This window comes from Anopheles aquasalis, chromosome 3 (genome assembly GCF_943734665.1).
Source record: "Anopheles aquasalis chromosome 3, idAnoAquaMG_Q_19, whole genome shotgun sequence".
NCBI classification, from domain to species: Eukaryota; Metazoa; Arthropoda; class Insecta; order Diptera; family Culicidae; genus Anopheles; species Anopheles aquasalis.
In genome coordinates this window covers 50776540-50793548 of record NC_064878.1, presented here as the reverse complement: position 1 = coordinate 50793548, position 17009 = coordinate 50776540, and the positions used below count along the sequence as shown (strand labels likewise).

Below are 17009 nucleotides of genomic sequence, written 5' to 3'. Positions count from 1 at the left end.
AACATTTCTTCGAAAGAAATTCAACCACTAGCCAGTCCACCAGTGGATTTCGATTTGCTCATGTTGCAAGTTGATCGACAGTCTATGCTGTACCCGGATGGTGAGGTTACACGAATGTTGAGCAGGATAACACATAAAGCTACTTATCAAGTGTACTACGACAAGATCTTACGCATTCCGGCGGACTGTTATTTGAAGCAAATTACAATTTTTCGTGCTCCGCGACTGCGAACCATCAAGGTCTCGGGCGCAAACAAGGCCATGAAATTGTTGGTAGTATTTACGAGTGCCATGCGCAAGATACCGCCATCGATAAGACACCTTCAGCGGCTGGAATATTTGATTTTAGAAAGTGGTCTTCTGGATTCATTCAGCTTGAAACCATTAGAGGGACTTCGTAATCTTATCGAAGTCAACCTGAGATTCAACAAACTGCGTCGACTTGAGGCGAGTAAAGATCCAAGGATGATTTTGCCGATTGAGCGACTATATTTGTCGCATAACTTGCTGGACTACATCGACATGGAGTTCTTTACGCCATTCAAACGGCTCAACTGGCTCCAATTGGATAGCAACCAACTCAAGGAAATCTTACCAAACGAGCCTGTTGTATTGCCATCGCTGGAGTACATGAACCTGGAGTCCGACGCATTGACGAAGCTGAACTTTTCCAACTGGATCGCACCGAGCTTTTCTTCGTTGCACCGGCAAGGAAACAATTTGATACAACTTCCACTCGGGATTGGTCGTTTCAAGAGTCTTCGTAAGCTGTTTCTTTCCTTCAACCAACTAACAGATAGCAGAATTGCCAGTGCCAGAAGCAGATTGCCAGTTACGAAAAAATACTCCTTGTCCGCTACCCGGGTGGGTTTCGCTACCCTCTTTGGAACGTTTAGATTTCAAAAGCAATGAGCTGACCAGCATCGATTTCAATCCCTACGACTTTCCCTCACTGCGATCGATTGATTTGTCTAAAAATCGGCTAAAACGCATAATCAACATTAACAACAAATTTCCAAAACTAGATTTGCTGGTAATTGAAGGAAACCATATGTCCTGTTTGGCCTTCAACGACACGAGTATGGCTGGCGAAGGTGAGTTTGATGTCCAGGAGACAATCGGCAATACTACTTGTCCGTCGAACTCATCCTTTCCGCACCCATATGAGAAAGGAGTAATATGTTGCAACCAATGAGGACATTCTCATCAGTGTTTTGATGGGACACAGTATGTTTTGCAAACAACTTTGTGTATTTTCCGTAGCTCTTGATGTATTACTCTTATTACCTTTATGATCGTGAACAATTTTTTATCACTTTCCCTAGCAATTCAATAAAAAAATGTGTGGGCATGTTATTTGAAATCACGAGCAGCTTATCTTCCTTATAATTCGTTACTAAATCGAAATAAACGCATTTCAAGCCACCCGATCCTGTGCCCGTCTACCAGCAACTTTTCCATTCGCTGCCTCGCCTCGCCTGCGCCCCATCGCGTTCCCGGGTCCCTTCCCCTTTGGGCCCCCGATGTGTGATGTATGTCAGTATGTTTCTATGTTCGCACGCGGTCGTCTTCTCACGCACGCACACAACACTTCTCCCAAAGGAGAGGGTTGGGTGGAATGGCGCGGAGGCGACACTTTTCTTTATCTCTTTCTCTCTCTCCCCCGCTGCCGCTTCTAAAACCTCCACCGCTGCGCTGCTCGTTCTCGCGAATGAGAATGTGTGCTGGGTTCCCCTTTCCTGTATGAAATCATTTCGCGAATTTCCTCTCCCTCCTTTTCCCATTGGTTCCTTCTTGATCTTCCTTCGCGGTTGCTTAGATTGAGGGGCGATTGAGCGCGGTCTACTGAGATTGGGTTTGTGTGCGCGCTTTTCGGACGAGATAGCGTACAGCGCAGGCTGATTTTTTTGCAAACTTTTTTTTCTAAATGTTTTTTTGTGGTTTGCAAAATTTCCATCGAGCGGTTAGAGAGCGGTTCTATTTTGGTTGAATGTTTGCATATTAGCCCCTTTTCCCTTCCGTCGCCTGCTGTTCGGTCTGGACCTCAAGGCGTGTGTCTGTTTGTGTGCCTCTTGCACAGCATCTCGGGCGCCCGCGATTGTTGTGCTTGTGATGATGATGGCCTGCAGTTCAAATGTTGGTCACACACTTGACGCAAGCGGGGAGGGGTGATGCGATGCAACTGCGGCTCCTAAAACCGATCAGATGGGGAACCACGATAAGGTTTTGATGCAATGGGCGGGGGGGGGGGGGGAGGTACCTGGTGGCCACACTGCACACTATAACGAAGTGCCTGTGTGTAGGTTGATTGTGTTTGAATTCTCCTTTATTTAACAGTGCCGTCCGTCTCTCGCAAAAAAAAGACGGGCGCCACGGATCATCATTCGTAATTTCCTGTTATTGCGCGAGCAGCGCGCCGTTTTTGGCCATTTTTGCTCCGATTCTCAGCTCCAGCCAAAGGGCCTTTATACCGCCAGTGCACCACGAGGACGTGGTGGACTGTTGGCACCTTGTTGCTGGCGCCTCCCCCCGGGTTCTCGGGCGGTGGTACGAGCGTCGTAATATCTTTTGTGAACCGGCTCGATGGCCAGTGTGCGTGTGATGGAGATCACCCTTTCGCTCGCACTTCTGCTGGCGCCTCTCTCGCACACATCCACACTGCGGACGACACAGTGCCGCACGCCATTCGGTTGCACAAGAACCGTTGGCAAGGTATTCAGTTTTTCACAAAATTCACACAGCGCCGTGCGTTTTTAGTAGGCGAAGGTTTGCTAGTGGCCGCTATCGGTGAGAGAAGAGAAGAAGAGAAGAAACGAGCATTGCATTTTCTTTTGAAAATTAAATTGAAATTCAGCTTTGTGCTTCTTTGAAAGCCACAAGGAAAGAACGTTGATCTAAACATTTCAATTAATTTCGAATATTGAAATAGTTTTCATGCTTTCCCGGACTGCAATCACAATCTTAACAACAGCCTACTACTTGCCTGTTAAAACTCAATAACCAGCGCTATACAGCGTAGAGCACTGTGTGCTGAGATCGGGCAGCCGCGCGAGGGGAAGAATCGCGCTCGCTAGTGGTGTTAGTGTCACGCACAGTGTCAGTGTCGACTAAGAATTAGCGTAGCCCCTGATGGTGGGGCGAGCGGGAACGAGCGGATCCCGTTTCGCACGACGACGTCGACGACGGTTGCGGCAGTGGCCGCGTTCTAAAAAATATCTAAATATTTTAGAATCGACTCGGACCCGGTAGTATGTGTCAGTGCGCGACCGTGAAACGTTCCGCCGCGGATTTCGTCCGTTTCGTCCCCTTCTCGGTCTCTTCTTTTTCCCTTTTCTTTCCCCTTCTGGTGCGGCGCGTGTGCACTCTCGCTCTCGCTCAGCTGCCGCCACCGCGACCATCACCGCGGACCGCTCTAATATGATGACCTAGAGCAGCATCACCAGCAGCAGAAGAAGAAGAAGCGGAAGAGTGATGAAAAAATGCGTGTAAGCGAGGGCCGCGTGTGTGACGAAAGTGTTATGCGAAACAAAAGCGAAAATACGCAAAAAAGGGGTGGGCCACCAGGCCGAATAACAACACACAGGGCACCACCACCATCAGCGGGCCAAAGGAGAGCGAAAGTGGCATTTTCGCTTTCTTCGCTGTGTGTCTTGCTGCTCCATCTGCTTCTCCTCCTGGCCCAGATGATGGAGAACAGACTTCCGTGTCCCGCGCCTCCATTGCCTAATATGGAAGGATCGATTGGCCGCGATCGCCGTGATGTCTTTTGCAAAAATGGCAACACCTCCACACCCACCGTGCTGTTGGTGTTTAGCGGGCGCGTGCGGTTGTTTAGCACCTCATTGTTGATGACGTGTGTTACTGGCCACCGAGGCGTAGGCCCCGGGATGCTGCTGCTGCTGCTGCACTCGCCGTTCTATCGCCGGAACACGGAACACCAGCGGGAAGAAGAATTGGCACAAAAACGTGGTTCGCTTTCGGCGGGATGGTGTGACTTCGGTCTCGCTCTCGCTCTCTTGCGCCGTTTGGCTTTGGTTGGTGGCCTTCCTCTTGCCGTCTCGCGGTTGGCGAAGTTGTTTCGCTCGTTAGGAAGAAGGGTAGTGCGTGTATATTGGCCGCCGTCGGTTGTCGAGAGGCTGCGTAGCACAGTATTGACCGGAACATTTGTGCAACTGTTTTAATTCATTCTCTACAATCAAAATACCATTTCAATCACGTTAGTAGATGCTAGCAAACTCCAAAGGATTCAGTGGAACAGTGGATTGATGCTGATATGTTGTACAATTTGACCGAAATCCTGTAAACGCTCTGGGTTTATGAAACAATCTCCATAGTTCTCAGTGGATTTAAATTTTTGTGGGTAAACAGGAAGTGAATAAGTAGCCATCGATGAGCATAGTAAACACAGGATCAATAGCTCCTTGAAACGGACTTCGTTCTCCAAACGCGAATTTTGTATGAAACAGATGCCGTTCAAATTCCGTCGCAAATGCTTCGCCCAATACTGTGCGCGCGAACAAGGAAATCATATTCTCACGAGAGATGCGGGGCCCCGTCCCCCGCTCCTGCTGCCGTGTCTGCATCACCAATCTGCCCCCTTCCTTCAACGTTGTTTACGTTGTGCTGTCGTCGCCACCGTCCGTCCGCGTGTGTTTGTGTGCCGTCGTGACCGTGTCATCCGTTTCAAGAGTAAATCAAGTTCAATAGCAAAATGCGCGCTATACACACTACCAGCGGCCGAGCTGCGGCGGTGAATTGATGGGGGGGCAGGCCATATTCCGCCTGGCGCTGTGCACCACAAACACCAGTAGGCTGGTGTGTTCGGTTCAGTTCGGTTCGGTGGTGCTTAGTAGTGTGCTTCGTCGTGCTGTCATCCACCGATTCCCGGGGCGGCTGCTTAGATGATGATGGAGCCGCCTAGCCGCCCGTCACTAGGCTACTAAGTTTTATGGTGAAACGGCGCATCTCACAGTCAGTCGGTGACACGGTCTGGTGTTTAAGAGTGATCTAAGGAGGCAGGCGAGAGGCAAGAAATGGAAAAAAGGATATTCCGCAAGGATGCCTTCGTGTGTCCTTTTTCCTTCGTGTTCGCCCAAATGGTGGCAAGCGCGGTCGTCCGCGAAATGCGTATCGATGTATGCGTGTGCGACTGGGAATACCACGAGTTCCCCTGCCTTATTCCCGAAACACATCCCGTCACCGCCGAGTAGCGCTTGCTGGTGGTGGTGATCCACTCGCTTCTGCCCTAAAGACCTACATATTCTTTCCCCCCTCTCTGTGGGTGACAAGGGGGGACGACGACAGGAAAGGGAAAAGGAGTCTGCGGAGCAGGGCGCACTAATACACTCGCACACGAAATGCACAGAAAAAAATAGGTGTCAAGCGGATGGTTTGGTGTGTGCGAGACATCGCAGTCGCCGCTGCCGCTGCCACTGTTGGAGCACGCGCTCGTCCGCCACCAAAATTCGTGGGTAACAGGTCCCACCCCGAACCAACCACCCATATTCGGTCCACTCCACCGGGGTGCTGCACCCTTCCCTGCTTTCCTAGGGGATCCGATCCAACACAGACGCGATTCGCGTCTAGGGGAATGCTTCCCTCGCCACGCAAGAGGATTCGGGAGTTGCTGCTGGCTGCTGGCTGTCTGTGTGGCGGCTTGGGACCCGTTCCGTTATGTTTATGCTTTCTACCAACATTCAAAGGGATCGCGTTCCCGCCGCCGTTCGGTCGGTTGCGTGGTATTAGTGTTCCGTTACTTCCCGCCGAGTGAAGATCCCGCATCCCGAGTTTTCCCGTTGTTCCTTTGGCGAGCGAGAGCGAAAGTGCTCCCGCCGTCGCCGTCGCCAGCGTGTGTGTCCTGAGTTTTTCTTCGGCTTCCTTTTTCGGGGTGCGGTAACGAGAAACTACATCGTTTCGGTCACATCCGTTCCCTTGTTCTTTCTCTTTCGTTTCAAAATTAATGTGCATCCGCCTGTGTGTTCCTCGATAGATAGAGCGCAACGTTTGTATCATAAATTTGAGCTGGGAAGCGTGTGTCTTATCTTGCGCGCAACATAAATGCGACTTCGCCCAATTTCGCGGTACTGCTGGTGCTGATTGCAAGATTAGTAGTGTAGGTCGGTCCCTCGTGCCGCTGGAAATGTGTGTTTAACAGCAGCACCACCCGATAACGCAAGTGAACGAAAGCGAGTGATGGAGAGCGAGAGAGAGAAAGAGAGAGTGAGAAATACTGAGATACAGTGTTGTTTCGATAAAAGATTAGAAATAGACCTCGGTGGCATTTAGTAGCAACAGCAGCAGGTCCGTCCAGTTCCTGCTCCAGTGTCCAGTGAGGCGAGGTGTCATGCGAATGCGTCCGCGTTTGTGTGCGTGCGCGTTTATGCTCCCGGCCACCAACCAGCCAATTACTTCCGGGGGCCCTTTGTTTCCGGTCGCGTACCGCGCCACATTCCCATGTGCGTGACATGTCCGATGTCTTCGATTGTTAGTTCATTCGTATCCTTTGCAGCATTGTAATGGTGCACCGAGTGTATGGTGTGAAAATGGAATTATCCTCTAATTAGTGTGAGGTAGTGATGATGAGTGCACGGAACCCGGAAAAACCGGAAGGCAACGGATTGCTTTGGAGTACCTATCCGGCAATGGTTACTTTGGTAAAATTGTGACAACCATCAAGCTGACAGCAGGAAGAAAAAGCAAACAACGCATACATACACGGCCTACTGTAACGGAGTGCGGAGTGAGTGAAAAATACACCGAAAAGTGCACCGTGATGTGGTGCTCTATTTTCGGGCTGCAGCAAATTGCATCACCACCCTCTTCTCCAACGGTGGCCTCTCCTGGTGGTGGGTGGGATAGCGAGGAGAGCATTCTGTGCATCCGTGGATGACCTTGAACTATATACTTGCGCAGTTTGCAGGCGCTTCGCAGCACGCATTGCCACACGCGCTCGCAGCTGCAGGCCGGGCTGCTGCTGCTGCTGCTCTCCCGGATGAACCATCGGGATCTCCCACCGATGGAGGCGCACCTGCATCCCTGACCGTGGCCCAAATACCAACTACTATCCCTATGGGTGTGCGTGTGTACATTGTGTAAGAGAGAGAGGGAGAGAGAGAGATAGAGAGAGAGAGCGTTTCCGATTTGCTTTGGTTGACAATGACCACCCATCGCACCTCAGGGCGGTAGGTGGGGCAAGAGGAGCATCAGGTGCCGAGATATGGAGTCGTTGTGGTAAATCCGGCCAACAGCTGCTGGCCCCGGAATAGTGCACCCGTTCCAATACGCGGTTTTACAGTGATTTGCACCGGAACCGAGTGGCCGATCTGTCTCCGAAGGTCCACAGATTTGCTCTCTGAGTGTTTTGCAGCAGCAGCAGCGCTGCAGTAGCTGCGTTTCTATTGCCCTTCCTGCTGCTGTTTGTGAGCCCCCGGGATGCACTCGATGTAATGTACGGAAGGGGGCGAGGGAAGGAAGGTTATCGTAACGTCATCTCGTGCGAATACTGACCAGGCACCAGGCCTCGGGAGCGTTGCAAAGCGTGGCGTCAGTACGGCAAGGACATTTGGCTCGAGCTGAATAACTCGCGGTGGCGCGGAGTGTAATGTGTCGCCATTGTGTGTTGCGGTGTGCATGAAATCAGTGGCTTATCAGTGTTCTTCTTCTTTCAGTCCACAACGGGTGTGTCGAGTGCATAATCACTAACGGCGACGGCCAAAGAAAAGGGGCAGTGACGAAAGTGTGCGTGGTCCAAAGATACGAAAAAATGGCTAATTCAAACAGTGCATTCTACAATAGAGTTTGTTGAGCCTTAGAGATTTCCACTGGTTCTCTAAGGTGCGAGAGAGAGAGAGAGAGAGAGAGAGAGAGAGAGAGAGAAAGAGTAAAAAATAGCAGTGCTTAAGAAGTGAGTGAGTCCAAATTGAAAGGGGATCCCGTGCGTTGATCAAGCGTGAACGAGCCCGGTTGAGCAATGCAAGAAGAAGCTACATCGACTGCCGGTTCTTCCTCACCGAAGACGGCAACCTGCAACATCATGTACGCCAATGGTACGGTGCTGGCAGGCACTGGCAGCAGTATCAGCAATTTACTGCTCACCACCTCACCAACACCGGGCCCCGGTATACATTCATCATCGCCTACTCTGTCCACATCGATGTACGATGTTGTGGTGCAGCAAGACAGCGGAAGCAACCATCATAGCAACCTGCAGCAGCAGCAGCAGCACCAACATCCGCACCAGCAAGTGACACTGCTGCAAGATCAACAAGCGCTGCTACAAGATGCTGGCCATCATCTACTGCAACAACAACAACAACAACAACAGCTGTTACCACACCAGCACCAGGGGACGAACATCATCGCAGTAAGCGATGGTGACGCACTGGTTGAGCAGCTGCAGGATCTACAACAGCAACACCTTCAGGGCCATCATCACCAGCAACATCACACCGTTCACCATCAGCTGCATCATCATGTTCCGCAGCAGCAGCAGCATCAGTCACACCACCAACATCATCACCATCATCAGCAGCAGCAGCAACAGCAGCCACATCATCACCATCATCATCAACCAAGTTCCTCGACAAATGTGATCGTTACGAGCGGTTCGAGCCCAATCCGGGAGTCCGACGCACGGCTACTGACGGTGGCTTCTACCAGCGGTGTGTCGGATCTGCTGCTGGGCCAGAATTCTATCACCACGGCCGTGGCCACGACGACAACGAGCGGTACGATCACATCCTTCATCACCTCGCTACCGGACGGTCTCGAAGGAACGGTCGTGGATGTCGCGGTGGATGGATCGCTGCTCGGGGCCGAGGGTCTCCAGCTGTCGGCTGCCACTCTCGCTGCCGATGGCTCGGTGGTCGTCGAGGAGGTGGAGGAGGTAGGCGTATCCCGTGGCGTAACCACTAGCCGTGTTGGTGGTGAGGATTCGATGATCCTGTGCCGTGTTGCTGGTGGTGGTGGTGGTGGCGGTGATCTGCAACCGACCTCCTCCTCCTCCTCCTCATCAGCATCCTCTTCGTCGTCGTCCAGTATTATGGTGCTCCAGCAGGCGGCCACATCGTCCTCCACTTCTTCCTCCTCGTCTTCCTCCTCTGCGGCCACCTCCTCTTCTACGCCCTGTACATCGTCGCCTTCGTTAGCCATCGCTACACCGTCCTGTTCTTCGTCGACGATCGGGAGCACCATCACCACGTCCACGGCGCACCTGATTGCGTCAACATCGAAGGGCCCTTCGATGGGGAACGGCACAGTGGCCATCGTTGGCAGTAGCAGCACCATACCGGAAGGCAGTCCGGAAGGTGAGCTCGGAGCGGCGAATCTCACCGCAGACAACGACGCATCCTCTAACCTGACCGAAGCGATCGATATTCAGATCCCGGAAGATGGTAGCAGCTACGCCGAGGAATCCGACGGTAAGTCGTTAACCATTTCTTCCCCTTTACTTTTTTATACCTCAATGCATAGTAGCATGAGCTATGCCTTTATTATGTTGAGAATTTTAAACCAAATTTCTAGCTGCCATGTTCGATTGCGAGTCCGCGGACAGAAAAAAAACGGTGCACTATGATTCTCCAGCAAAGACAAAGAAGCTAGTTGATATATTTAATAAACACTGGACCTAATTTAGCTTTAAAATGTGTCTGCTGTACTTACTCTGTCAAGAAAAAGTCAAAACTGTCTACAAAGAATGGTAGATCTTTAAAAATCATGATTGTTAGTTAGATGAAGCTCCCGCGAACTTACTTAGCGGGCCAAGGGGATTTGGCTGTTGTAATATTACCCGCAGCAATCGATTGTGTCTCGTAGAAATTAAACATTCCACTCGCTACCGGACGTTGTGCAAGTGCGAGAGTCCAAAAAATCGATCTACATTCCGACCGATTTTTTTCTCTCTCTATTTGCTCCATCCTACCCTCTCGAGGGATGGCCTGAGGAGCGAGAAATTGGATTTGTGCCCCTCCAATTCCAAACAACCTGCCCTCGGGAAGAAGTATATAAGCGCTATGCTAGTAGCAAGAAGCGAGAAGTGAATTGTAAAGATGGAACCAAACCACGGCAATCGTATCTTACATAGACCCACAGCAACCTCCCTCTGGTGGGATCGTCTCTTGTTGGGGGACCGCTTGTTGGAAAATGTTAGAAACAAACGTCTCTAGCAACTTGACTTTGTTAAACAGTTGTGGCCATTGTTTCGGAGTCGATTCAAAAAGATGAATCGCACGCCGTTTTTGGCTCCATGGTCGATCAATCGACAGGTAGCAGAGAGAGAGAGAGAATATTTGCCTCGGCGCGCGGTGCTCGTGGAGCGTGTGGACACCGAAAATAGAACACTGTTTGCGTGGCCATTTGCCCGGATTGTAATGATTTTTCTAGCTAGAGTCACAGCAGGTTACAACAAAACTAAACCAAACCAAATACCACCGCTGAACACCAACGCGGGTCGATCGATCCAAATCGGAACCACCCCGCTGGCCAGGGTAAGGGCGACCTCGGCAAGGGTGTGCGACCATGGTCCCGGCAATGGGCCCCGGACAAACCTTGCCCTAGTGGCAATGACGATGGTGTTACCCTAAAAACCCTAACCTCAAAACGAACGCTGAACTTGACATCTTCATTCGGGGTGCACACTGCTACACACCAACACAATAGTAGGCTGTGCTGGTGTTGCTGCTGATGCTCCTGACCCTTCATACGATGCGTTGGCAACCGCTGCGCCGCCATCTTCGCTGCCAGTTTGGCTGCCATGCGTGGCAGTACATTGTATACTACTCGCCGCCTCCAGAGAGAGATAGAGAGAGAGAGAGAGAGAGAGCGTGGCTGTGTATGTGTGCGTGCGTGACCGGAAGTGAGAGCGAGAAGGCCAATTTCCATTTACCGAGAACTCTGGCTCTGGCGCTGGCTCCGGTTTCGATTGGTGGGTAAATGGGTCCTATTTATTCGAGGATAAGTAGTCAGGAAGCGCCATCGGGTGGTGACTTGAAGGAGAGTGAGAGAGTGAGAGTGAAACCGAAAGGAACACCAAGAGGGAAACAGAAAGAGAGAGGGAGAGAGAGAGAGAGAGCGAAAGCATTTGTACAGCGGCGGCGCATCCCCGTGGTGGCGCCTGCTGTTGGTTGCCAGGCAGTCAACGTGAAAAGTAGGTCAACTCGCACATACACACCCATGCACACGTACGCACCTACTGCCACGAGCCGAACTAGAAGCACCCAAAAAAGGTTGTGCCCCCCAATGCCTATGGCGTCGCCAACTACGTTGACCTAACCTAGGCGAGCACCATTTACTGCGAACAGGCCAGATGGAGACGCCAGTCAAATGATGGAGACGCCAGTCACTGCTGCAGGGGGACGACGGAAGCGAGTTAGTAAAATTCAATTTAAATTAAGAACTATTAGGGGATTTATTTCGTTTATGCAACGTGCGTTGCGGGATAACATGGAGTTCCAGAACTGAGAGTTTTCCTCCTGCGGTAGTTGCTGAAAATGGAATATAGAATTCCAGAACAGCCATTTTGAAACGGTTAGTTTGGCGACATAGTTTTCAGCAGAAGTTTTGTAGGGCACCATGGGTTGACCTTAACCAACAAAGTAACTTCATTTCGCTTACACGAACGGCGTGAGTGGAATTCGGTATTCAGGGCAAGTTCACCGATTCCGAACCTTCCTCCCCCCGCCCACTCCGGTAGCGGGCTCTTCCGAGAGTATCCTTTTGTGCGCATGTCCTGCCACGGACCTGCCACAACTACCAACGAGTTTCGTCCGTCGCAGGGAGTACCACTGGCTGGTTTAAGGGTGGAGGGCAACCCCCCCCCCCCCCCCCCGGCCGCGGAGGTTCGTGTTCCTACCTCAAGCGGCTACTAATTGGGACCGGGGAATAGGGTGCCACAACACCAGCAGCGGCTTATCAGTTGCTCCCGCTCCCGCTTCGGCTACTATCGATACGGTTTGACACACACTCGCGCGTTCGTAACAGAAAGCTCCGCCTATGGATCGCCGCTTGACAATGTGTGCGTTGGTGTGACCTACTTTCCGTATCTCGTCCCTGCCACGCTGCTCTTCCGGAACCGCTGCCGACGAAGATGCTGCTGCTGGGAGTGGGTGAGTGGGCGGATGAAATAGGAAGCACTTTGGTCCACCGTTTTTTGGCAACCTTCCAACGCGACCTGCTTGTAATCATTCAACACAATTTTCGATGTCATCATCATCATCGTCGTTGTCGTTGTCGTGGTCGTTGTTGAGAGTGCGCCGAGCAGCGTATCGTCTCTAAACGTGCCTGGTTGTTGTTGTGTGTGGGCAGATTGATAACGGGCGTTTTGGTGACCTAGTTCTTGTGGCGCGTGGTGTCGCGTTTAAGGGGTTTTTAATAGGGTGAGTGGGGTGGAATATATCAATTAATAAATTGCTTGCGCAGATGCAGTCGCTCTGTTTTTTTTAGGGAGAGCTAGCTCGGTAGCGGGAATAGCAAACATGGCTACTGGCCAGCGTAGGACTCCATTTTGTTGCTCAAGCAACGGGTCACTTGGATAGTGGGGGCAGGATGACTTGCGAGCTGGTTAACAACCGACACACAGCAACCTGTTGCTAGCCCTTGTGATGGCCAGTTTGACGTTTCTATCATCGTTTCTGGTGGCTGTTTGGAGTTGCTGGACCCCAACCTTCAACCTGCTGCTACTTATGACCTTTTCTTCCAGCTTTATTAGGCTGTGAAACGAAAATTGTCCACGAAAAGGTCATCCCTAGGTTTGGATCCTCACTGCTGCCACCTTAAACCATCAATTAATTCCAATGATTTTACGCAATGATTGATTTTCATCCATTCCAATGCGAACGAGAGAATTCAATTTCGCAGCACGACGCGATGCTCACGTTTTGGACCAACGAATGTGGTGCTACCCTTCGCCACATTTTCAGGAAGGGATCGCGCATATAAATCTCCATCATAAATACCTTCCGGTTTCGGTTGCTGCTCTAGCGCGAGTGGTTCTCGTCCCCGTTCTCGTTCGACCATTTCCTTGTTTTGCATTTCGCTTTCGCTTGCGCGAACGAACACGGGTTCTCCTGGTCGTAGCCGGGTTATTTGTGGAGGGGTACTCCTAGAGAACCGACCGAACCGGTTTTGTTTCGCAAGAACGACCGCCGCCACCCGGCCCGTGTGGGGTGTTTATGAGAGGGGCGAGAGGAGTGTGTACGAGTGTGAGTGCAGGTTCTCCTTTCCGATTCCTCATGGGGCCCAATGTGCTGTGCGGTGGTTTGCTATGTTTGCTATGATTATTGCCGACGGAAAAGGTCTAGAATATGGATCCCAGGAAGATGCGATGTAGAGAAGCAGGGAACCAAAACATAAATGCTGACCATTCGCACTGCTGATGGTGGGGCCTCCATTCGAGTGTTGAGCACTCGTGGTGGTGATGATCGTTAGAAGACCCCGAAGGGGGGGGGGGGTTTGTTTTCGGTTTAGTCGTAAAAATGTTTCTCTCGAGGGTTTGTTTTGGAGCACATTTTCATGTGCTTGTTATTATTCATCAGCGCAAGAATAGCAAAAAAAATTGATAAAGAATGTAGTGCCGATGGTGTGAAGGAGAGGGATTGTAATGTATTACACTGTGTTTGAGCGAAATAGTGCCGCAGGAGTTGAATTATGGGCCGCACGGTATCCCTAGGGAGGTCCTATGTTGAGAATTTGATGGTTATTGTTTAATGGCACGCACAGCACTTGACTTTGAATTGAAAATCATCGAAAAGAACACGGGAATTAGTAATTTCAAAAGCAAGCAAGCTCCGTGCATTGCAAGCATAATTTCCAACATACCATTTTCATATCGTCTCGTACCACAATTTAGCGTCGAGTGACGTACAGAACTAGTTAACATTTTCTAACTATCAGACCGCTGATATCGTCATTTAGAAATTGCATCAACTGTTTGCCAGTGTAGACAGCGACGATGCAACTGCCGTCTGCTGGAGTGGCGAGCATTGCGCATGCAGTTCGAGCCAGACAGTTGACGCATTTGCGAGTCAATTTCTCCTCCGATCGTCTGATCTGCAGGCGATGGTTTGTCACGGAATTCCCAGCAGTAGTAGTAGGGCTGGTGCTCTTTTATAATGTAATTTATAGCGCCTACACCGTCAGCACTACTGAGAAAAAAAAAAACATGCGGACCAACTTCCTGTTCGTCTAGCGATAGAAGACGATCGCCACGAACGCACTCTATTCTAGTGCTGCATTGCCTCGTGTGTTTCGCGTTCGGTGTCACTCCAGCAGACCCCGGGCGGAGTGTTCAAACCATGTTTTTTTTTATTGCTTTTCGTTTCGTTTGTTTTGTCACCCCGTCCTGAGCCTTCGTTCGTTCAAGGTCAACCGGTACAACCGGCGACAGCAGCAGCAACGGTGACGGCGGCGATGGTGGCGGCTGCGCTGTGAACCGTAGGGGGTTGCCATCTTTTACGCGATGTTTGATGAAACATTTCGTTATTTATACGCTGAATGGGCAGGATGTCGGCGTGCGTAAAGTGTGCCAGACACAAAGAACATTACGGATTCATTTGGCGTAGGGAGCCGATGCCACCCGGGTGTCTTCTTCCGCAGAGCGGTCTCCGGCACCGTGGAAGGATGGTTTTTAGCAGGAAATGGACCAAGTATGGGCAGATACAAATGATGTACCCATGGTTCGGATTGGCTGTTTTTCAAACATTGGTTTGTGATAATAGTCCCGCTATTCTTATGTTGCCGAATGTGGAAATGGATACATTTAACAGATAAACGAGGGATACGGAGCGAAGAAATAGGGAATGATGCCTATTCTAACAATTAAGTAGATTAGAAAAACTAAGGGATGACTCTATGACTACTAATAGGCTTCGCAACGACAAGAGAACTGTACTCAACGCTGTCCTCTGCAGTACATTAATCAAAAAGTCTCTTTAATGCCATTTGTTATCAATTAATTCTTCTCCTTCTAATATTTCCACTGCACCCAGCGAAATTAAAATAGCACCACCTAGGATTTTGCTTAGAAAAAGACGAATAATTGAGTTTCAATCAAATGCTTTCTGCTACATGTGCTAAAAACAGTTACGGATTAAACAAGCATGAGTTAGTTTTATTTTGTTGGTTCGTTTTTTTTAGAAAATCCAGCAGAACTAAAAAAAATCCCACCCACCATCCACAACGCACAAAACGTGGTTTTCGGATAAAAATACAGTCAACCGTTTCCGTTTCCCGGATCTGAGTCCCGTAGAAAACCTTTGATATATGCTTACACGTCGTGCGTATGAAAGCGGAAAGCAATTTGATTGTGTAAACTTGCTGAAATATCGAGTTCTGGAGTGCTGAGAGCAAATGAGTCAGTTAACGCTCGAAAGCTTGATTTTGTTTGTCTCGAAACACTGATTTTATTGCTGAAATCGCATTTAATTACAATCAGCTGTTTAATTGAAATCAGTTAGTTCATGAACAAATGCCAAAAACATGGTGAATTTTGAGAAATACAGATGGGTTTTATTGAAAATCATAAGTGGTGCTATTTTTATTTCGTGCAGTGTACGTGCTGTTACAACATGTACCGCTAGATGGCCGTAAAAGCTCAAAATGAACCCTGAAAGCTCCAAATGAACCCCCCTCGAAACACAGCGGAGCATAAGTCGTTTGAAGGATGAGTTCACGCGGAGATTAGTATCCTTTCCATACTCTCGGTAACCTCTTTTTGTGTAAATTATCAAACCTAGCTTCTCTCAAACTCTCTCTCTTCAATCAAACAAACCTTCTCTAGCTAGTGCTATGGTTCAAGTTTATGTTAAATGCCAAAGACTATAACGAAGCACAGCTCACAGCAACCATGCTACTTTTGCTTCTCTAATTCACGAATATTCTCATATCAGCTCGCTCGTGGCTCGGTGTGAGTACTCTCGGTGGGTGGCTGGTTCGGTTTTTGGAAAGAAAATCCACTCCCCAGGGTCACCAAGAGGCCGGTCGGCAAAAGGATTCCCCTCGATCGCGATCGGTGTTAGTGGGTCACCTCGTAACCGTGAACTAGTAATGACGATGCAGTGCAGCACCGCGTGAAACCGACCGTTGGCCAGGACACCGGACTCCGTACTCACTCACGCGCCCATCTCGTCCTGCCCGTACTGGCCCCCAGTGACCGTACGGTGTCATCAATTGAATTAAAATTTAATGATAATCGACAGGTCGACCACCGGTGAGGGTATGGGTTTGGGTCGGTGTGCCACCCCTTCCAGGTTCGTAAATAATTAACGCTACGTATACTGACTGCTGGTGGGGAGGGGGGGTGTAATTGGATGCTTGGGGCTTGGGGGTGCTATCGAATGACCTACATTTTCATTTCGTTGATGGTAATCATTGCTAAGAACGCATGTATCACACAACGCGTGAAAGGACCATCAATAAGCGCTGTTTGATTGATGGTTGTAAGAAGGAAGGAATCCAGATGCCAACGTATGGAACAATAGAATGAATTACTCCTTTCAATTGTAGGCGCGGGTGAGTTGCGCGAGAAAATGAGTCCCGCAAGGTGTTTTGGAAAATGAGTTCCCGAGCGCAGGAAACACCACGTGGCACGTGCCACCCGATGGCTTTCCCCTAGGCCGACAAGGGACGCGCTTCTTCGTGGCTTCGTTCGGCTCTCGTCTCAAAGTGTCATCGAAGCTCAACCACTGACTCGCGTGTCGTGTGGTTGACGAAGGGAACTCACTTGTCTACGTCGTTTTGTCTAGAACTAGGTCATGGTTGCATTAGTAGCACCAGCAGCAGCAGCAGCAGCAGTTGGCTCTTGTTTGTAGCTCCTATTTTCATCGTGCCGTGAGCTGCACCAAAATTCGGATGCAGCTCGTGGCGTGAGTGTGCCCGAGTTTTGGGAAAAAGGATGATGCACTGATGGTAATCTTTGGTCTTATTTAATGTGTTCCTTTTTGTGGGGTTATGGAATTACTTCGGTTCTGAGTGAAAATACTCGTAGATTGTTTGCAGCAATAACATCAATAACCTCA

At 50.0% G+C, this 17009-nt stretch overlaps 1 protein-coding gene across 8 annotated transcripts in view; it reads left to right on the top strand.

Annotated features, from left to right (window-relative positions):
- The first annotated feature begins 3188 nt into the window (after nucleotides 1–3188).
- The window catches only part of LOC126578638 (nuclear hormone receptor FTZ-F1-like), an 87303-nt gene continuing 73482 nt past the window's right edge, over nucleotides 3189–17009 (top strand). For 2 of the 8 annotated variants that reach the window (XM_050241424.1, XM_050241417.1), the window contains exons 1-2: nucleotides 3270–3485; nucleotides 7668–9419. In XM_050241424.1, coding sequence (XP_050097381.1) covers nucleotides 7970–9419 — 1450 coding nt within the window. In that variant the 5' untranslated portion in view covers nucleotides 3270–3485; nucleotides 7668–7969. Of the gene's footprint in view, nucleotides 3249–3269; nucleotides 3486–4582; nucleotides 4690–5765; nucleotides 5888–5989; nucleotides 6117–6508; nucleotides 6654–7560; nucleotides 7598–7667; nucleotides 9420–17009 lie in introns of those variants that run through there. The other 6 variants (XM_050241418.1, XM_050241419.1, XM_050241421.1 and 3 more) reach the window with 6 other exon arrangements.